A 23,149-nucleotide genomic window follows, 5' to 3' on the forward strand; every position below is an offset into this window, starting at 1 on the left:
CTGGACTTAAGGCAAATGGACAGTATGTTTGCCAAGGTAAGATACAATTTTCCTCTGAGTGGCTAATTTTTAAAAATCTTTAAAAGACTCATTATAAATTCATTTTGTTCTTGTTGACTGATGTTTCAATAATGTGAAACAGCATCAGTTCCTAACAGGACTACATTGACTTCTTAAAGATTCAATATTCTGTGGGCTTCGAGAGGTAGAGGAACTTACTATAAATAGAATTCTTTATGCTGTCCTCTTAATTAAGAAGCACAGGGTGTGTCATTTAGGTTAGATACTAAAGTAGAAAAGATCTCATAAAAGTATTACTTTCTGAGAGGTATATGAAATCAGCTAACTCAAATTCATTGTATCACATAGGATTTAAATGGTAAAATATAAGACAAACCATTTCAATGCCATGATTACTTAGATTTTTTAACAAGAAAATCATCTGAGTATTAAAAAGTCATGGCTGATTAAGTTGTTTTTGTTTGGGAAACAGTAGAGAAAATGAATGACAAGGGAGTGTAGTGCTTTTTCTTTGAAACTAAATATTTAGGGGCGCCTGGGTGGATCAGTCGGTTGAGCGTCCGACTTCAGCTCAGGTCATGATCTCACCGTTCCTGAGTTCAAGCCCCGTGTCGGGCTCTGTGCTGACAGCTCGGAGCCTGGAGCCTGCTTTGGATTCTGTGTCTCCCTCTCTCTCTGCCCCTCCCTCGCTTGCACTCGGTCTCTATCTTTCTCAAAAATAAGTAAACATTAAAAAAATTTTTTTAACTAAGTATTTAACTTTGATTTTTTAATTGTAACCAAACATTGCCTTCTCTTTTATTTGTCTTCTATTTCTGATATTCCTTACCACTTGACCATTTTGACCATCAGCTAGACAATGTAATCTGCCCCTACTAGTTTTATACCTTCAAATGTAGAGCTGTCAGGTTTTTCTTTAAACCAACATAGATTAAATTATAAGGTAAGGGACCCGTTGTTACTTTGCTTCAATCCTTTGAAGGAGACTTGTAAAAGCACTCTTTCCAATTAGCCAAGTGTTTATGGATAGTATAAAAATGACTTGAGAGGGTAAGAGTGCAAATATTGCTCAGCATTTCCTCTTAAATAGGAATGAAAGATTCTAATTTTAAGAGTATAATCCTTCCCTTTTCAAACCATCGATCCTCATTATAAGTCTGAAAAGCAGAAAAACAGAAACACTACTGGGCATCTGCTCCTATTAATTTAGAATTACTGACTTATGGCTGGGATCTATCACAGTTATCATCATCAACATCATCATCATCATCATCATCAAAGACTCAGAGAGGTCTTACTCCTATCCTTTCAGCTAACGGATGGAGAAACTGAGAAAGAGAGATGGAGTGACCTGAAGCTATGTAATGTTAGGAGGATCACCCAGGGCTTTTGAAGTCAAGGCCAGTTTTCTTTCTGTTATAGCAGGCTCTGCTGTCTTTTAGAAATGTGGTGTATATCTCTTTGAGTATAAAACTATATTAAAATCCTGTTAATATATGGGAGATACAGGTGGAGCTGCTTCTGGACAGAGGGTAAGGTGCACTTGTGGTTATATGACAGGAAAAAAGAAACAGCAGGGCCAAGAAAATTGGTGGATGTTGAAAATGAGAAAATGACATCAGTATCCTTAAGGGAGATACATTTTATGTTCAAGGTTGGAGGCAAGTGAGTTAAACAGAGGCTATATCAGAAATGATAGGTTAATAAGTAAAGCAGATGAAGATATAGGTAACCATGGAGCAGAGAGGACTTTGGTTTCAAAGGATAGAGAACGAGGCTTCAGTTAAAAATATGGTTAGAAGTCCTCAGACAGGGATATTAAAGTGTCAGGGACATTATCTAGATAGCATCAGGAAGAAAAACAGTCATAGGTCACAATGAAGCTAATGTGTCCCACATTAGCCTCCATTGACTATGAACTTATGGCTAATTCTTTTAATTCTTTCCTGTAATATTTCTGACGAAATCCATTTCACTTAAAGGTATTCTGTAATTTAATAGCTTTTTACATCATTAGCGAAACAAATTTGGTCAAAAACAATGACTTGCATGCCTGTAATTTAAGCCCTACTAAGAATGCTCTGACTTTCTGCAATTTCTGACAAAATATTGAATCTTGGACATTAACTTTCACCAACACCATTTTAGAGGTATACACAAATACACCCACAAGTCACAAGAGTCACTTCTTTTTTAAGTGAACATTTCTATCATAGTGTCACATCATTTTTGGGGGATACATTTTGCTGAAGCATAACTAAGGTAAGACTAGACCTTTATAATTATTTTATTGTTCCGTGAAGTTCAACAGCATGGAAGATGTTGCCTATTCTTACTCCCAGTGATGCTCATTTACCAGCATTTAAGGAAAATCAATACATAGTACACGTTTATTTTTATTTGAAAAATATTTTTGTTGTTTTTTGAGGAAGGAAAAACAAAGATAGTGTCTTGCTTCAGGTCATACAAAATTGCTTGCTGAGATCAGAAACTTTGGAATTTGGTGCCCAATCATAGACTCTTCTCCACTAATTTGATACAAAATACAGTGCCAACCAAAAATGAGAGCATACTTATATCATTCCAGCCAACGGTGTTATATTAGAGCTATGACTGATATTTCCACAAATCTCAAAATATGAGATTTATGTTAGTGATAGCTAAATTTTAGTGCACACAGAAGTGTGTATTTGTGTATGGACAGACATATGGACTCTCTTAGAATTCATTCAAATCACAACTGAGGGCATGTTCATAGAGCTTTTTTAAAATCTCTCATTGATCAGATGTATACCATACTTTCCAAGGCTAAAGTAGAATGTGTTATAACAAACCAGACTTACTTATGTCATTGTTCACACATAACTATGTTCCTTCACAAAAAGAGTTGTGGTCAGTGTAAACCTGATAATAACGGATTACCTCTTTTTTTTTTTTTTGGACACAAATAATCTTGTAATAAAAATTATATATAGAAAGAAAACAGCTCAGAATCCCATGACCTTAACGAATCAGAGATTTTTCATTTATTTATATTTTTTCTGTTCTCATTTTTATGTATATATCTTTTGTACAGAGATACAACCATCACTTTAGATACAAATTTTTGTTTTTTTCCCCTTGTACTATTAACCTCGTGTTTCCATACATTAGTATCCATGGTTATTGTTTTAATTAGCTGCACATTATGCTGTATGTTGATGTCTTGGCATGATTAATTTATATGAGGATTATTAAGCTTGTACCCCGAACACCTTTTTTAATGCAAGGTTCTGTATGCTGTTCTGATAGAGGAAACATTCTATTAATGGTGGCACATTTCAAGCAAAAGCATGTGTGTTTTCTATTTTTAAATAGCTTATGGCAAAAATTCATTTTCAGTTCAATGAAGTATATGTTCCTTAAGTTTTGTCATCTGCCCCTTGACTGATAGATGTGCAGGCTGAGGAATTTAAGTGTTTGGTTTTGCTTTTGGTAGTTCTGTATGTGTGTATGTGTGTGTATATGTGTGTGTGTTTCTTTTCAGAAGGGGAGGGTAATGTCTTCTTTGGAACATGCACTCCACCCTCTTTGATAAGGCCTGTGGCAAGATTCGCATCCCTGCCCATGACAGTCATCTTCATAGCATTAAGCTCACGGCTCTTAGCGCCCATATGATGTGTGGAGGGTGGAGTGTATTGCAGTCATAATCACCTTTCATTTGTGTGTTTGATGTGGCATTTATATTAAGTAGGAGTAATTTTTTTTCTGATTTTTTTTTCTTGTGTCACCAGTGCACCTATTCCATTCTTCCATCGCTGTGCTCCTGTGAACATTTCCTGCTATGCCAAGTTTGCAGAGGCCCTGATCACCTTTGTCAGTGACAATAGTGTCTTACACAGGCTGATTAGTGGAGTAATGACCAGCAAAGAAATTATATTGGGACTTTGCTTGTTATCACTAGGTAATTGTTTTTCTCATTATTAGCTATTACATAGTACTGCAGTAGAAGACTGTTCTGTCTTTTAACCAAAATATGAATACAGTGGGGATACCTGTAAAATGTTTAACTTCCCATAGCCAAAATAACTGTTTCAGATTATATATAGTTATAAATATATACATATTTATATATATATATTTATATATCTGAAACTAATTTCCTTTCTTTTTCTATCATTGGAGAAAACTGGTGTTTTCCCAGACTTTGGTTACTGTCTCTAATAACCTTTAATATGATAGGAGGAGGCTTCTCTTAATGAATCAACACCCCTTTGTTTTCAGTTATGATTCCAAAGGCTTATGAAAGGAGGCCACATATTCTCTTACACATTTCCATCAAAGAACATAGATTTCTGATAGATTACTTTTGAAATATGTTTTTTTTTTCCATTGCTACAGTTCATGATGTCACTGTATTGCTGGAAAAATTAGGAAATCTCCACTTGTTAGCCATTGAGTTTTCTTGTCAATAGATAATATAATTAGGTAAATGTTATTTCAACTCCCTACATTATCCTAGAACTATATGTAGCCATATCAGAATCTATAGATCTTTCTAGTTGGGAGGAGTAAACTGTGGTAGGAACCAAGCAACTATCTCATTATATATGTGAAATGAGTTATACCTTATACCTGTTAACAACAATTATAGTCATTGAGAAGACTAGCTGTATTTCCGTCTTGTCATTAGAGAGTATTTTCTTTTTGCTTAGGTAGTACTTGACTCAATTGAAATAATGCTGTCCATATGAAAAGCTATTTCTGTGATATTTGAAACGCTCCCATCTGTTTTTGGTTCCTGTACATTTATTGCAAAAGTGAGTACCTTAATAATGTTACCCAGTCACAGATCCCAACCATTTATTTGGCTTTGCAAATGGCCCGAAAAATCTTGACTACTAGTCTGGCTTTATGAAAAAATTATTTGGTTTCTGAAATAGTTGAATTTTGACCAAGGCGGGGGGGGTGGGGGGGGGAAACACCTTAAAACTGGTGATAATAATGTTAAGTCATTGGGATTCCAGTTTTTATTAGAATGGTTCTCTTGAGGCTTAAGATCTTTAAGAATTTATTTGTGAAATGGGCCTTTAGATGATTAAAGATGAACAAATTATGATTTCAGAAATGAATTTCCCCATGCAAAGGTCAAATCTTCCCAGTTTCTTTTTTAAGATTTTCACTCCAGATTTTAGCATGTTGGAATTTAGCTTGGGATGGGTAGAGGCATTTGGCTAAATAACTCAAACTAAGCTTTGCTTTTCTTTGAAGAGTCTCTCAACCAATCAGGACCCTTGACACCAGTTGAAAATTAAGGTCAGAGGAATTTGGGCCTCCGTAGGCTTCAGAATATTATTCTGTAGGATCAGAGCATCTCTTGGAGTTTTAGAAGAGAAATGACCAGAAAAAGATAAAATACTGTCTAGCTCATTGACCAACTGTTAGAGAAGTTGGTCTTGAAATGTGAGGATTACACATGGAAGTGTAGCTAGTTTAACTGATCTCTGTCTATATATGGTAATTTTTCTCATCACCAACATGACACATCATTCTCTACACTTTGTGTGTTAGCATGTATGTTTGCATGTGAGTTCCAATGTCTTCCCGTGGTGAATCCACAACAGTTCTGTGCTGTTTTTGAGTCACCATGTGCATTTGCATGTTTTCTTTTCTGTCATTTATAAACCCACAGTTAGGTGCCTGTAGTTTCCAAGTGACACAATTCAAGTGGTGCACGTAGGCTCGAGTTTTGGTAGCTAGTTACCCTTCTTCCCTAAACTGGGGTCTTGAACTGGTCAATAGCAACGTATTATATTCCTAGGAGAAAATAACTGAAAGAGTTTCTCTTTGTGTTTTCCAGTGTTTTAAAATAATATTCTACATGTTCTCTATCTTCCCTGCAGTTCTCTCCATGATTTTGATGGTGATAATCAGGTATATATCAAGAGTACTTGTGTGGATCTTAACAATTTTGGTCATACTGGGTTCACTTGGTAAGCTGCTTCTTCCTTTGTTTTTTAGTAATTAGAATTGAGAGTGAAGTTTGCTCTTAACAGTCCCTCAGTGCAGAACCACTTTGATTACTTTAAGTAATTTTCCTTTTGTAAGCCTTGTGAATTTATTTATAAACTATAAAAAGACTGGTGAGTGGATTACACTGAAATTAATTCACTGTGAGATCACTAAATGGAATAAAATGGCAGAGTCATTGGCATATTTGGAATAAAAGGGGGCTCACATTTTTCTGTCAGTGTCAGTTTGGGGGGAAGAGCCCAAGAGGAAAAAGAAAGCAATTGAGGCTCTGTTCTGCTTCTTGTTCTTTAATTTTCACTTGATTCTTTCAGTGTTCCCTGCCTGGCAGAGGAAGGGACCCCTTTGCTTTTATCTTGGACTTTTTAAAGGCCTGAATCTACCATTCTAAGGTGTTGAAATTCTTTCTGGTTAAAATATTTCTGGCAGGATAATTTTATGTGTGTAAAATTTCATTACTCATTTTTCTATTGGCATTCTATTTTGTTTAATGTTTTTGTTTTACTATTTTTTAAATTTTTAATGTTTATTTATTTTTGAAAGAGAGAGAGAGAGACAGAGCATGAGCAGGGGAGAGGCAGAGAGAGAGGGAGACACAGAATCCCAAGCAGGCTCCAGGCTCTGAGCTGTCAGCACAGAGCCCGACGCGGGGCCCAAACACACGAACCACGAGATCATGACCTGAGCCGAAGTCGGATGCCCAACCAACTGAGCCACCCAGACGCCCCTGTTTTACTATTTCTAATGAAACCTTATGGGATTTGTGTGTTTATTGTCTTTTTTGAAAATAATAATTTCTCCCCCCTCCCAATCATAAATGTGACACCTACTCATGGTATCTAACTACTTCTGTGGTAGAAAATAGAAATAGGGGCGCCTGGGTGGCGCAGTCGGTTAAGCGACCGACTTCAGCCAGGTCACGATCTCGCGGTCTGTGAGTTCGAGCCCCGCGTCGGGCTCTGGGCTGATGGCTCGGAGCCTGGAGCCTGTTTCCGATTCTGTGTCTCCCTCTCTCTCTGCCCCTCCCCCGTTCATGCTCTGTCTCTCTCTGTCCCAAAAATAAATAAAAAACATTGAAAAAAAAATTAAAAAAAATAAAAATAAAAAAAAAGAAAATAGAAATATAAAAAAAGACAAAAGTTTTATTTTCACATACCACCTCTTTTCTTTAAAGAGAATTTACTTTTGCTTTAAAATTTTTCACGAACCCTACTTCCCTTCTGTTGACCACTATTAGCAACTTGAAATTCAGAATACACACACATATATATATATATATGTATATATATATATACACATATATATACATGTATATATAATGTATTCAGAATACATATATATAATACAGATATATATATACATGTACATATATATATATATATATATAGTTTTTTTAATGCTTTTTTTCACTGCTTTTTAAAATGAAATACTTTAACTCATTGTGAAACTTTTTTATTAGGGGAGTTTGTCCCCATTACACTTATGATCCTGTCTGCTATGTTTGGTCTTACTGATGTCATCTCTTTTATGTTTTCCTTAAGTCTGTGCTTTTTTACGTTGTTTTCCCTATCTTTACAATATGGATTGTGCTTTCTTTGGTTATTGTCACCCTTGCTTTGAATGGCATATATATATATGCCGTGTGTGTGTGTGTGTGTGTGTGTGTGTGTGTGTATTTTTTAGTAATTTTTTTAATGTTTATTTATTTACTTTGAAGGGGGTGGCAAAGGGCAAAGAGAGAGGGAGAGAGAATCCCAAGCAGGCTGTGCACTACCAGAGCAGAGCCTGATGTCGGACTTGACTCATGAACCATGAGATACTGAGCCGAAGTCAATAGTCGAACGCTTAACCAACTGAGCCACCCGGGCACCCCAACATATATTTTATTTTTTACTTCTACAGTTGGTAACCTATACATTTTCAGAAAATATTCTTTAATCTAGAATCCTATAATTTTTGAATGGCTCATTCTATAGAATTCTATCCTATAAAATTTTTAAATTCTATAATTTTTAGGGGTGCCTGGATGGCTCAGTCAGTTAAGTGTCTGATCTCGGCTTAGGTAATGATCTCACGGTTTGTGAGTTTGAGTCCCGTATCAGGCTCTGTGCTGGCAGCTCAGAGCCTGGAGCCTGCTTTGGATTCTGTGTCTCCCTCTCTCTCTCTGCCCCTCTCCCGCTCATATTCTTTCTCTCAAAAATAAACATTAAATAATTTTTTTTTAATTCTGTAATTTTTAAAGGCTGAAATGAAGGAGTATGTGTTGAGTTTTCCTCCACCTCGTTTAAATTCAACATAAACTTCTTTCTTTCCAACCTGTCTCCCACTTTATAACTGTTACCAAATAATCTGTGTTTTTGCAATCAGGTTATTTTAAAATTAAAATATTATTTAATACATTGTACCCTTTTAAAGAATTTTTGCTTTGCCTTGAAATGTTTCATAATTACATTTAAGTTTATTACATTCTTCTGTCCTAGTTTTAGTGAGAACTATTTTTATAAAACTTCATTCTTGAGTTCTTAATTTTGGTTCATCTTTGTTTTGATGAGAATCTGAATTCGAGTAACTTATTCACGAGGCAATTGTGGGTTGTATATTTTCTCAACTCTTGATTATCTAAGATTATTTTTGCCTTACATGTGAATATTGAATCTGTTGCATGTAAAATTCTTGAGGTGCAACACGTTCCCAGTGTCTGTACTTTACTTTTTGGAGACCAGTCTAATTTTATTTCTGAGCTGAAATCAAGAATCAGACGCTTGACCGACTAAGCCACCCAGACACCCCTTAACTTATTCTTATAATTTAAAGTTTCTATCTAGTTCTGAATCTTTAAGTTTGCCTATGATCTCTTTTTTTTGGGGGGGGGGGGCGCAGATTATTTTCCAACACAGAAGTAAGTTTTCTTATTTCTGTATTTGATTATTGTTTCTGTTCTAGTGGTTTTCTTCTTAGGACCATTGTTCATTCTTTTGCTATCATCTTCTAAATTATTTTAATCCTGATAACATTTTCCTTGTATTCAGGAAGTGTTCTTCGAGCGTATCTTCCATATCACTGATTTAGTTTTCCTCACTGCTGGTTCTGTACTTGACTACTTCTTTCTATTATTCCGGTTCTTCCTTCTCCCAGACATATTTCTTTTCATTTCTACTTGTGACCTTTGTATCCAGTTCTAGTGATGGTGTCTTAGTCACTTTGGGCTGCTATTACAAAGTACCATTGACTGGATGCCTTATCAACAGGGAACATTTACTTCTTACAGTTCTGGAGGCTAGGAAGGCCAGATCCAGGCATGTGCAGGTTCGGTATCTGGCGAGGGCTGGCTTCCTGTATCCAGCCATCATCTTGCTATGTTCTCACGTGGTGCAAGCGGGGAGGAGCTCTCTGAGGTCTGCTTTATAAGGGCGCTAATCCCATTCATGAGGGCTCCACTCTCATGACCTCATCATCCTCCAAACACTCAACTCCAAATACCAACTATCACATTAAGGATTGGGATGTCAATATATGAGTTTTACGGGGACACAAACATTCAGTTTATAATATATGGAGAATTTTTTATAATAAAAGTAGATTTGAATTCCAGTTCTGCCACTTTCTTGGTATGTGACATTTGGCATGTTACTTAACTTTCCTGAATTTCGATTGTATTTATTATGTATAAGATGGGACTTGTATTACCTACTTAATAGTATCATAGTGATTCAGTTTGGTCACATCTGTTGTACGGTTCCTGACACAAATTTATTTATTTATTTATTTTTAAGTGTATTTATTTTGAGAGAGAGAAAGAGAAGGAGAGAGGAAGAGAGAGAGAGAGAGAGAGAGAGAGAGAGAATCGTAAGCAGGCTCCATGCTGTTAGCGCAGCTCCTGACACGGGGCTCAAACTCAAAAACCTCGAGATCATGACTTGAGTGGAAATCAAGAGTTGGGTGCTTAACCGACTGAGCCACCCAGGTGCCCCCCCGACACAGATTTACATGTTTAATAAATGATGTCTGCTGCGGCTGTTGTGGACCGTATCCTCCTTGTTCATTATTAGCTCATTCTGTTTTCTGTTTTTCTTTCTCATTTCTGTTTGCCTTTCCTCTCCTCACTTTTTATTCCTGTTTGCAGAGAACATATTTTATTCCATTTTTTTGAGGCTGCTACAATTTTCTTTAAGATTTCAAAATGGAAATATTTCCCTTTTTCAAATGTTTTTCATAGACTGGTGGTTGTTGAAGTTTGTTTACTCATCTTCAGTAGAAAATAATTCTCGCTTGCTATTTGCCACCAGGTAGAGTTGGAATTTCCCTTTGACACTATTCAGTGTTTACTTGAGCACAGGTGGAAGTCACGTTGATTTGCACAGATCTCAGCCCTATTTGTCTTCTCCCAGACGTTTATCTTGTCTGCCCACACATACATATCTTTACTCTGAATCTTCCATTTCCTTACCATGGCCTACAAGGCCTGACAGTATGATCTGGTGCCCGGTGCCCCCCAGCCCACAGCTCTTCCTGCTCTGCCCCTTGCTAGTTGCTGTAGCCACAGTGGCCCTCCTCTTTTCTCTCCTGCCAGGCATGGTCCCATATCAGCATCTTAGAATTTGCTATGACCTCTTGCCTGGAACATCCTTTCCTTAGATGTTGTTTGTTTTTGGTTTTTTTTAATGTTTTTATTTCTTTTTGAGAGAGAGGTGGGGGTGGGGAGACAGAGGATCTGAAGCAGGCTCTGCACTGTCAGCATAGAGTCTGATGTAGGGCTCAAACTCACGAACCATGAGATCATAGCCAGAGCCAAAGTCAAAGGCTCAACCGACTAATCCACCCAGGCACCCCTTTCCTTAGATTTATAGATTGTTTTCTCCCTGTCTTTGATTCTTTTGCTCAGATATCATCTCACCACTGAGACCTTTCTTACTCATCTTCTCACAATGCTTTCCTAACCCCAGCACTTTCTATCCCTATTAAAAAGTGACTTTTTTTTCTTAGACTTCATATTCTTTATTTTTACTTACTTCCTTATTTATTTGTTTGTTTGTTTCCTTATTACTGTATAAGCTCCATGGAGGACAAGGGTGGGGACTGGGTTTTGTTCACAGCTCTGTCCCCAGTACCTAGATGGGTAGATGGCTCTGGGCACTCAGAATGAAGGTGTCTGATGCAACCCTCTTCTGTGGAGGCGGGTTGCCCCCCCCTCTTCTGTCTAGTTCTTGGACTCTGAACCAGTGATGAGGAGAACAACTCCCATCTCTGGCACACACTTCTATTAAGCTATCAAAGATTTCCTATCTTTTTCCCACTTTTGGTGGGAACCAGTTCTTTGATCTTCATTTGCTCATTGATACTGAATCAACTGCATAACTGTTTCAGCACGAGGCAGGGGGGTTTTTGTGATGGCCCAATAGAAAAGATCTTTGCCTTCCTCAGCTTCATTGCTGATTTCTGTGACCCTTACTTGCTTCCTACAAACTCCCCAGCTCTCAACAGGTGCTGAGTCTCTTTATGATCAGTTCCTCTCGGGGTGCCTGTCTTTGTAGGCTCTCTCTGAGCTTCAGAGCCAAAAATAGATACAGTTGAAGGATGTTTATTTGATACACTGAAAGATGTCTTAGTAACCTAGTGTGCATGATGAAAATGGAGTAAATGGAGCTCCACTTATGCCTGCAAAAAGTTACAGCCACACACCTCCCAGCCAAATGGATTGTTGCCATGTTAGTCCCCCGGTGTTATGTAGGAAGGGTCCAGGAAAGTGAAGATTAATGTTAACACATTTTCTTGTGCTAGTTATTTCCAAAACAATTGTTTTTTGAACCCAGGTGGCACAGGTGTACTATGGTGGCTGTATGCAAAGCAAAGAAAGTCTCCCAAAGAAACAGTTATTCCTGAACAGCTTCAGATAGCTGAAGACAATCTTCGGGCTCTCCTCATCTATGCCATTTCAGCCACAGTATTCACAGTGAGTATGGACTTGGGCCAGGTATCTTCTAGGTTTGTGTTTTTATTCACAGGGATCATTAATGAAGCAGAAACTCACCTCTGGCTATTGCATGCCTAACCCCGATCTCCCTTAGATAAAAACTGCCCCATGGTATGGAACACTAAAGAGTCTTCAGAAGGCTTTCCTAATGGAACGTTTTATTCTGTACTGCCCGCTTGTTGAGAGAGGATTTTCACTTAGAATATTCACATTATCATTTGTTAGGAAGAACATATTATTTTCATAATACAATTCCCTTTAAAAAATGGGTTTCTTTACTAAAGTATGTTAAGAAATACACATATCATTTCATTTACCTGTTTGCTAATTATCTTCCCATGTTTTCCCTTTAAACTTTAATTTTTCCTTTTTAAACTTTTAACAACATTATTCCAAATTAAAGTGATCTTTGCTGCCTGGGCACTATACAGTAAATTACTAATGAACATGTGGTTAAATAATATGTATTTATATCTTTGGTCTGTCTCCTTCTCCTCTCTGAAAAAAAAAAAAAAGAACACAATCTCAGACCACTTCTTGGACCAATCCCAAGCTTTTAGTTGAGCTTTAGAAGTAAAAAATGAAGCCACCATAAAACCATTGGTGCCAAAAGGTATTTGTTTGTTATTATTATATAAATATTTACTAATCATTTTTAAGTATAGTTTTTTTTAATGTTTATTTTTGAAAGAGAGAGAGAGAGAGAAAGAGAGAGACAGAGCGTGAGCAGGGGAGGAGCAAAGAGAGAGGAAGACACAGCATCTGAAGCAGGCTCCAGGCTCTGAGCTGTCAGCACAGAGCCTGATGCGGGGCTCGAACTCATGAACCGTGAGATCATGACCTGAGCCGAAGTCGGATGCTTAACTGACTGAGCCACCCAGGCGTCCCACAGTACAATTTTTTTTTTTTTTTTTTTTTTTTAAGTACAGTTCACCTGCTTTCACTCAGACCACGATGAGGGTGGGCAGGAGGTAAATGCGACATGGACTGTGCTCTGTAGGTGCTCTTTTTTTTCTTATGTTTATTTATTTATTTTTTTAATTCTTATTTTAGAGAGAGAGAGAGAGTGTGATTTTTATTTGTTTTTGAGAGAGAGAGAGAGAGGAGAGAGAGTATGAGCAGGGAAGGGGCAGAGAGATGGGGAGACACAGAATCCAAAACAGGCTCCAAGCTCTGAGCTGTCAGCACAGAGCCTGATGTGGGCTCGAACTCATGAACCATGAGATCATGACCTGAGCCGAAGTCAGACACAACCAACTGAGCCACCCAGGCACCCCTCTTATGTTTATTTTTGAGAGATAGCACGTGCCTGCATGAGTTGGGGAGAGTCAGAGAGCGGGGGGACAGAGGATCCCAAGCCGGGTCTGTTTGCTGATAGCAGATAGCCTGATGCGAGGCTCAAACCCATGAAGTGTGGGATCATGACCTGAGCCAAGTCAGGTGCTTAACTGACTGAGCCACTCAGGTGCCCCTAGGAGCTCTTGGTCTGATAAAGGAAATGAGGTACAAATACCTCCTGTGCTTTTGTAGTCATGGCATATGGTCTTCTCCCCTATTTTCACAGTGACAAGCATGTATGTATTCAAATAAATTAAAAGCCTCATCTTGATGGACAAACAACACATTTTGATTCATGAGTAGAAAAGGAAAGGTAGAAGAACTCGAAAGACTTATTAATACATTGAGAAATCCTTTTGTGTTCTGCTTTAAGAACATTTTCAATATTCAGTTGAGGATGCTAAGTGCTGCAAGACGGATAAAGTATTATTGGGATTCAGAGAATAATCCTTCCCTGATTTGAAATGAAGGAATTTCCACCCTGTTTCAGTTTCTGTTTTTACTGCTTATAGCGATAACTGGGACCTTTCTCTGCATTCTCTCCGTACAGGTTCTCTTGTTCCTGATAATGCTGGTTATGCGCAAACGTGTCGCTCTCACCATCGCCTTGTTCCACGTGGCTGGCAAGGTCTTCATTCACTTGCCGCTACTAGTCTTCCAACCCTTTTGGACTTTCTTTGCTCTTGTCTTATTTTGGGCATACTGGATCATGACCCTTCTTTTTCTTGGCACCGCTGGTAAGAAGCTATGTTGCTTCCTTCTCATAGTGATGAATTTGATTTGCATTAAACTATTTTAAAACATCAGCTATAATTCTTAAGACATTTATTGACCAAGGTCTAACAGCCATCGGAACCAGTGTGGTTATGGTTCTTCAACAACCCATTCCTTATTCATGATTTTTAGATCATCCTAGCAAAGTAGATCTAAACCAGTTCATGGCTTTGAAGTAAACTCCAGTACTGATTCAGACTTTTGGATTGATTCTAAGATGAACAAATGAATGCAGAGCTCTCTGGAACTGCCTTAAACTCCCATTACGGCCCAAATCAACTTGCTTCCTTGGGATTCTCTAGTTTGGAAAAGATCTGAACCTAGGTAGAATTCCTGGTGATGATACTGTTCAGAGTTAGACTCTCAGACTTGTTGGAGTCACTCTTAATATGAGAGAAAGACAGATACCATATGTTTTCACTCTTATGTGGATCCTGAGGAAACATAACAGAAGATCATGGGGGAGGGGGAGGGGGGGGGAAAGTTACAGAGAGGGAAGGAGGCAAACCATAAGAGACTCTTAAATACTGAGAACAAACTGAGGGTTGATGGGGGGTGGGAGGGAGGGGAAAGTGGGTGATGGGCATTGAGGAGGACACCTGTTGGGATGAGCACTGGGTGTTGTATGGAAACCAATTTGACAATAAATTTCATATAAAAAATATATCAAAGTTTACACTTAAATGGAATTAATTGTGAGGAGTGGTGTAAGGGTAGTAAGTTTGTATGTAACTTCTCTGGCCATTCAGCATGCATTTACCAATTGAATATAATATTCATTTCTGTATTTTGCAAATAATTTAGGTCTATAATTATTGGAAGAGTAATAAAATAGCCCCCCAAAAAATTGAAGTTTGAAAATTCATGCCTAAATTAACTGATGTGATGGAACTATATTCAAATAGAGCACCTTTTAAAAGCTATATGATGCCTTTGGGGAAAACAAAATGCTTAATTGTACAATGTCTGGCTTTACAACTTTTCAAGTGATAAGTATTTTTGTCTGTTATTTAAAGAGCACTGTGATCATAAAGTTTGTGGTTTGGGGGAAGGGGCCTATTTTTGGAAATTAGTTTCATCTCTTATATTCAATAGCCATATTTCTTGGTTTGTACTTTATGTGGTTCTTCTTTCCTTCCTGGATATTTTCCTAGGCAGCGCTGTTCAGAATGACCAAGGCTTTGTGGAGTTCAGAGTTTCTGGGCCTCTGCAGTATATGTGGTGGTACCATGTGGTGGGCCTGATTTGGATCAGTGAATTTATTCTAGCATGTCAGCAGATGACTGTGGCAGGAGCTGTGGTAACCTACTATTTTACCAGGTGAGAATTGATACTTGTCGGAAAACTTAAGATCATCTAAGTGATTGTGCTTGAAGGAAATGGAACGGAAGCTGGTAAACAGTTTCATTTCTTTAAAAAATAATTGGGGGGCGCCTGGGTGGCGCAGTCGGTTAAGCGTCCGACTTCAGCCAGGTCACGATCTCGCGGTCCGTGAGTTCGAGCCCTGCGTCAGGCTCTGGGCTGATGGCTCGGAGCCTGGAGCCTGTTTCCGATTCTGTGTCTCCCTCTCTCTCTGCCCCTCCCCCGTTCATGCTCTGTCTCTCTCTGTCCCAAAAATAAATAAAAAACGTTGAAAAAAAAATTTTTTAAATAATTGGAAGCGAATATTGGGAATGCAAGCTGGTGCAGCCACTCTGGAAAACAGTATGGAGCTTCCTCAAAAAACTAAAAATAGAACTACCCTACGACCCAGCAATTGCACTACTAGGCATTTATCCAAGGGATACAGGTGTGCTGTTTCCAAGGGACACATGCACCCCCATGTTTATAGCAGCACTATCAACAATAGCCAAAGTATGGAAAGAGCCCAAATGTCCATCGATGGATGAATGGATAAAGAAGATGTGGTATACACACACACACACACACACACACACACACACACAATGGAGTATTACTCAGCAATCAAAAATGAAATCTTGCCATTTGCAACTACATGGATGGAACTGGAGGGTATTAGGCTAAGTGAAATTAGTCAGAGAAAAACAAAAATCATATGACTTCACTCATATGAGGACTTTAAGAGACAAAACAGATGAACATAAGGGAAGGGAAACAAAAATAATATAAAAACGGAGGGGGACAAAACATAAGAGACTCATAAATATGGAGAATAAACTGAGGGTTACGGGAGGGGTTGTGGGAGGTGGGATGGGCTAAATGGGTAAGGGGCACTAAGGAATCTACTCCCGAAATCATTTGCACTATATGCTAACTAATTTGGATGTAAATTTAAAAAAATAAAAAATAAAACAAGTTAAAATTTAAAAAAATAAAATGAAATAAAAAGTAATTGGAAGCAAATATGACAAAATGTTAGAGCTGATGATTCTGGTGGGTAGTAAAATGGGAGGCAGTGATTTTAATCTTTATACTGCTCTGTAAGTTTCTCAAAAAATTAATCAGAACAGCAGGTCATGATAGAACTTCAATTCTATTTAGCCAGAGAATAAATCTTACAGTGTCTTATGTATTTTGGCATTATATAAAGGTCCATCAAAGGACAATAAGCCTTTTTAATTTGTTTGGATCAGAACAAGTATTGTGACTCTCTTTCCTAACTTGAGAGCCGAATATAAGCTTGTAAGCCTTACAGTTTTCTATTATAATGAGGTACCAGGTCTCGATTGTACATCTTTTTTAAGTTTCATTTTTTGAGTGTACATTTAACTCCATAAATATTTACTAGTAAAAGCTTTCAAAGCACAGTATCATTTTATTTAAAGTCTTAGAGCATAAGAACCCCATGAAACTATCATAGGGAAATGAAACATTAATTTTATCTGGTACATCTATAGCATTTGTATTAGTTACATGTTACTTTGCCATTTTGTCATAAACCTAGACTTTTCTTAAATGAACTGTTTTCACTGTATTGGGCTCTAAACCATTCCTGCACTTAGCCTTTGTTTTAATTGTCTTTTTGGTTTTCTTTCAAAAAGGGATAAAAGGAATCTGCCATTTACACCTATTTTAGCATCAGTGAATCGCCTTATTCGTTATCACCTTGGTACTGTGGCAAAAGGATCTTTCATTATCACATTAGTCAAAATTCCACGAATGATCCTTATGTACATTCACAGTCAGCTCAAAGGAAAGGTAAGGAGAAAATTGTTTTCTGGACTTAACTGTGGTCACATTCTAGACCTCAGCTCTGCATGTAGTAAAGCTCCCAACCATGTTCAGTTCATAGTTGTGAATGTTTTCTTCATAATCCTTGCAAAGTAGAATCCATTCCTTCTGCCTTGTCCCACACTCTTGCTTACGTTGTGCTCTGGCAGAATTCATCATATCCCTGGTTTCCCAAAATGTCCTGTGCTTCTCGTCCTCTGTGTTGATTCACACCTTCCTCCTTGGAACCTCTTCCCTATCCCTGGCTGTGGAGATAACATGCATTTCAACATGGGTTAGATGATATGCCACCTCTTCCTAGAAACCTTCCTTGATTCTTCCTTCTCCCAGATGATGTCATCTCTGTCTGTTCTCCACTCTCATAGTATCAATCGCATATTCTGATTCTGACCTTTTTTTATGTTTAGCTTTTTTTCTTCAACTATAGTATAAGTTCCTTGCCAATCTCATGTATCGTACTCTATCTTACATGCAGTAGGTACTAAATATGTGTCAAATTAAATTGATTAAAAATAATTTAACCATTGCATTTTGAGGGAAAAGAGGGTAGGTGGGTATGAGGTCTTGAAACATAGATTGTGATTTTTTTTTACTTTATTTATTTTTCTAACATTTAGAATATTCTGTATGTTGGTTTTTAATTATTTCAAGTTTTTGTCCTTTCCAGGAGAATGCTTGTGCTCGATGTGTGCTGAAATCTTGCATTTGCTGCCTTTGGTGTCTTGAAAAGTGCCTAAATTATTTAAATCAGGTAAACTATTTTAAAAATAGAGCCTAAATGTCCATCAACTGATGAATGGATAAAGAAATTGTGGTTTATATACGCAATGGAGTACTACAGGGCAATGAGAAAGAACGAAATATGGCCCTTTGTAGCAACGTGGATGGAACTGGAGAGTTTTATGCTAAGTGAAATAAGCCATACAGAGAAAGACAGATACCATATGTTTTCACTCTTATTTGGATCCTGAGAAACTTAACAGAAACCCATGGGGGAGGGGAAGGAAAAAAAAAAAAAGAGGTTAGAGTGGGAGAGAACCAAAGCATAAGAGACTCTTAAAAACTGAGAACAAACTGAGGGTTGATGGGGGATGGGAGGGAGGGGAGGGTGGGTGATGGGTATTGAGGAGGGCACCTTTTGGGATGAGCACTGGGTGTTGTATGGAAACCATTCTGACAATAAATTTCATATATTGAAAAAATAAATAAATAAATTGAACATTCACTTTCAAAGATAGGTTGATCATTTCTTTTTCCAAGATAAAATAATTGAGCTTAACTGAAAGATGTTACATATTTCTCATGGTGTTGTACATTGTTCCTTGATCAGGTATATCTATTTCTATCATATTCTTTTATTTATTGATTGGTTGATTGGTTTGAGAGAGCGTGCACACATGCATGTAAGCAGGGGAGGGGCAGAGGGAGAGAGAATCTTAAGTAGGCTCCACACTCGGTAGAGAGCCTGGGATTATGACCTGAGCCAAAAATCAAGAGTCGGATGCCTAACTGACTAAGCCACCCAGCACCCCATATTCCTATTTTTAAAAGTAACATATGTTCTTACCAAGGCTCGTTATTAATTAATTGTAACATGAGGATAAAATATTATTAGGGTTCATCTTTCTGGAAGAACATTTATCTCTTATACCTTAATTTACATCCTTTCATCTTTGATTTTCCCTAAGAATCTGTCTACTGTAGCCATGTTTCTTTAATTCTTTTAAATGTTGTTTGAGAGGCGCCCGGCTGGCTCGGTCAATAGAGTATGTGACTCTCAGCCTCGGAACTGTGAGTTCAAGTTCCACATTGGGCATGGAGCCTACTTTTATTTATTTATTTTTTATTTTTTTTTTATTTTTTTTTCAACGTTTTTATTTATTTTTGGGACAGAGAGAGACAGAGCATGAACGGGGGAGGGGCAGAGAGAGAGGGAGACACAGAATCGGAAACAGGCTCCAGGCTCCGAGCCATCAGCCCAGAGCCTGACGCGGGGCTCGAACTCACGGACCGCGAGATCGTGACCTGGCTGAAGTCGGACGCTCAACCGACTGCGCCACCCAGGCGCCCCTGGAGCCTACTTTTAAAAAATGAATGAATGAATGAATGAATGAATGCTGTTGAAAGCTTTAGTTTAGTGGAAAGACATTATGACACTTAAACTCATTTTTTGCTGCTGTCTACTATTGTTCAAAGCTAGTGTCCTCCCTATCCTGGTACTTTTTTGGGAGTCCAGCTGCTTGAGGACTATGATCCTGGCCTAGGAGATATTATCAGAGGAAGAGCTATCATTTCTCAGGTTAAGTGAAGGAATTGGTATTATGGGTTAACATTTCTTAGGGAGCAGGTTGGTCCTCTGTCGTTCTGTGTCTGGGCACCCGGGACTTGCTATGAAGCACTCTACCCATGTTTCCTTCATCTTCGTTTTTTTTTTTTAACCACTTCTCTCCATTCCTTAAAAATCAGTTGTGATGTACCAGTGCTCTCATCTAATAGAGCAAGGATACAAATGGACTTCTTACCATTTACCCCTCAGTGATTGAAGAGCAGCATTGCACTTTCCATTCACTCAAGGACAGTCAAAAGATGGTAGTCCTGTTGGCCATGGTGTTGAGCTTGCCTAGAGTTTGCTTTATTGCAGCTCTATGGTTAATATGAAAAAACTGGCATGACATTTCATTAGTAAAAGAAGTTCTTGTAGATAATAATACTGTATGGATGGAAAGTGTTTGGAAAGTCATTATTAAAATAATCAGCAACAGCCATAGAAATCTGAAAAATTAACGTTCTTTAAAATTTGGTTTGGGACCAAGTCACCCTTATCAAAAAGTTGATGGGTGCATAAAAATAATCATCATTACATTGTGTACCCATCACTAAATAGCTTATCCACAGAGAGAGATGCTGAACCCAGCTCTCTATTATCAGTTTCTACCAGCTTTCCACAGGCAACTTTTGCTCTCCCAATTTCCTAAACCTGCCTGGAGTGACTTCCTTCCAACACTTGAATAACTCCTACTGATCCTTAATGATTCTGCCTGAGCATTACCTCCACGAAGTCTCCCCTCAGTACCCCAGCCCCTCTGCTGAACTTTCGTAGTGCTGGTTCATACCTCTGCAAAAACACTAAGACCATCAACATGGAAATTGTCTGTTTACCTCTTTATCTCCACCTTTATTTAGACCTTTAGCTCCTTAAAGGCAGAGATCCTATTTTTGTCTCTCCAGAAACTATCACAGTGCCTGGTACACAATAGGTGGTCTTTAAATGTTTTCTGAATGAATTGTTAATCAGTGAATAAATATTCAGATTTTAAAAGACTAATTGGTTGATATAAAGCCAGAAGAAAGAATCTCAAAAAAGAGGTGTGCAGTTATGTTGAAGGAAGAGAACACATCACATGATGTTAAGGTGTTCAGTAACCAGGTGAAAAATTCCAAAGTTTTCAGCTAATCCCAAGCTAAACATTAGTTAGCCATTTAGTACCTACAGTCCTGAAACATATCGGAACTTCAAGTTGGTCTTTCTTGCACAGGTTTTTGTGATTGATTTATTTATTTACTTATTTATTTATATTTTTGAGAGAGAGAGAGCGTGTGTGTGTGTGTGTGTGTGTGTGTGTGTGTATGAGAGAGAGAGAGAGAGAGAGAGAGAGAGAGAGAGAGAGCAAGGGAGGGGCAGAGAGAGAGAGGGAAATAGAATCTGAAGCAGGCTCCAGGCTCTGAGCTTTCAGCCCAGAGCCCAGTGCAGGGCTCGAAGTCGTGAACCATGAGATCATGACCTGAGGCGAAGTCAGATGCCTAACCAACTGAGCCACCCAGGCATCCCGGTTTTTGTGCATTTTTAATCTTTAGGTAGGTCTGATGTTTGAAGATTCAAGAGAAGCACTAAAAGAGGAATAAATAAATGAGTGAAGGTTTAGGGAGAGTGATTCTGAACTAATACTTAGTTCTGTTTGGGAATATGAAATGCTCTGATATGAGGACTGATTACCCAGGGTGCTTCATGTCTCCTGATTTCACAGGAATTTCACTCTAAATGAGGTCAACATATTGAAGACATTAGAACACTTCCTCCCATGACAGGTTAAGCATAGGTATTGGTTGCCAGTGGAATTTTTTTAAACCCTTGTTGCTGTGAAATGTTTCAGAGCTGGGTGGGCACCCATCTGTTTGAAGTATTCAAGATGATAGGAATCATGGCAGGACTGAATAGATGAGATCTAGGGACTTTTCTGAAATTTGAAAAACCAGCAGGGTCTAAGAGTCTGATCTGCTGGTGTTTGAAGCGGCATTCTTCTCAATGCTGCCCTGTACATTTGGCAGTTATGAGATTAGTGCTTTGCTAGAGATCAAGCCAGAGCTGGCACTGAGATATCAGGCGGTTCACACCATCCCTTTTGTCTCTGCTACTGATCACTGCTTTCAGAAAATGAAGTTCCATACACATAGGATTGAGTCCACACTAATATAGCCTTGTTGGAGAAGGCACAATGGATAATTAGGGGGATATTCAGTGGAGAGAGCCCAGATATTAAAGGTGTGTTTCAATCCTAACAATGTAACTGTTTGGCAAGCTCAGTGAAACCTTGGAGTCTCGGCTTCTTTCTTCAGTGAGTGGAGAAAAATACACCTATCCTCATAGGCTTTAGGTAAGGATGAAATATAATGCAGATAAATCAACTCTTACAGTACCTGGCTCTTGGTCCTCACTTAGTGTTATAGCTCTCCCCTACTCCCCTCATTTTATTGTTTTATAAAGAACTCCCAGGGTTTTTAGTCTAAGATAAGAGAGCTCTGGCCAAGATAAAACAAGAGGTTGTTCTAAAGATGTATCTATTTTCTCTAAAAATAAATGTAATGTAAAACACTGAGGAGCTTGTAAAACCAAGACAAAACAAAACATCACCCATGATCTCACCATGCTAACATAACAGTTACTTTTGCTGAAATATTTACTATTAGCTTTCAGAAAAAGTTTCTAATTTTTCACTGCAGCATGGTAATGGCTTATCAGACTTTACTTACAGACTGTTTTATCGGTGTATAAACCTCAATTGTAAAATGGTGGTAATAATAGTATCTGTAGTGCCCATTACCATGAGGATACAGAAAGATGGCATCTCCCATACTCTGAGTACGCACCTGACACAGCAAGTCCTCTGTAATGCTGACTGTTCTGTAGTATGGAATAGTTCTATACAGTATAGAATAAGTTCTAGATGTTCAGGGTTGGTTTCTTTTACATTTTTTAATATGCAGTGGTTTTTATTTTTCTCTTGTTGGGTCTTTCAAACTTTTTTTTATGGTTTTGCACTTGACTTTGATGCTTAGAAAGATTTTCCCCACCTCCAAGATCAAATAATTATTCTAGTGCTCTTCTCTATAGTTTTTTAGAAGTTTAGTCTTTTTTTTTTTTTTTTTTTTGATAAGGAGGCTCCATGTCCAACGTGGGTCTTGAACTCATGACGCTGCAACCCCAATATCAAGAGTCACACATGCTCTACCAACTGAGCCAGCCAGGTGCCCTACTTTTTTAGTTTTGGGATTTAATCAGTTATCCCAGAACCAGTTAATGATTAACCTGTTCTTCCTTCTGCTGTGAAATGTCAATTTGATCATGTATTAAATTCTTACCTATCATGCTTGAGTATGTCTCAGGACTTTTCTTTTCTGTACCATTGATCTGCCTATGCTTTTATCAGTATGCCAATATTTAGTTACTATAGCTTCATTATATACCCCAGATGTCTTATAATACAAATCCCTCTCATTCTAATTTTTCAAAAATTTCTTGTCTAATCACCTGTTTATCTTCTGAAATTATCTTTGTAGTGTTCAATA

The 23,149-nt window shown here is 38.0% G+C and overlaps 1 protein-coding gene across 3 annotated transcripts in view; it reads left to right on the forward strand.

Annotated features, from left to right (window-relative positions):
* SLC44A1 (solute carrier family 44 member 1) overlaps nucleotides 1–23,149 on the forward strand; it is a 201,708-nt gene that overhangs the window by 112,304 nt on the left and 66,255 nt on the right. For all 3 annotated transcript variants that reach the window (XM_049627322.1, XM_049627330.1, XM_049627340.1), the window contains exons 6-12: nucleotides 3,795–3,964; nucleotides 5,904–5,993; nucleotides 11,841–11,980; nucleotides 13,890–14,076; nucleotides 15,268–15,433; nucleotides 17,116–17,272; nucleotides 17,973–18,056. In XM_049627322.1, coding sequence (XP_049483279.1) covers nucleotides 3,795–3,964; nucleotides 5,904–5,993; nucleotides 11,841–11,980; nucleotides 13,890–14,076; nucleotides 15,268–15,433; nucleotides 17,116–17,272; nucleotides 17,973–18,056 — 994 coding nt within the window. The remainder of the gene's footprint in view (nucleotides 1–3,794; nucleotides 3,965–5,903; nucleotides 5,994–11,840; nucleotides 11,981–13,889; nucleotides 14,077–15,267; nucleotides 15,434–17,115; nucleotides 17,273–17,972; nucleotides 18,057–23,149) is intronic.

This window comes from Panthera uncia, chromosome D4 (assembly GCF_023721935.1).
Source record: "Panthera uncia isolate 11264 chromosome D4, Puncia_PCG_1.0, whole genome shotgun sequence".
Lineage (NCBI taxonomy): Eukaryota > Metazoa > Chordata > Mammalia > Carnivora > Felidae > Panthera > Panthera uncia.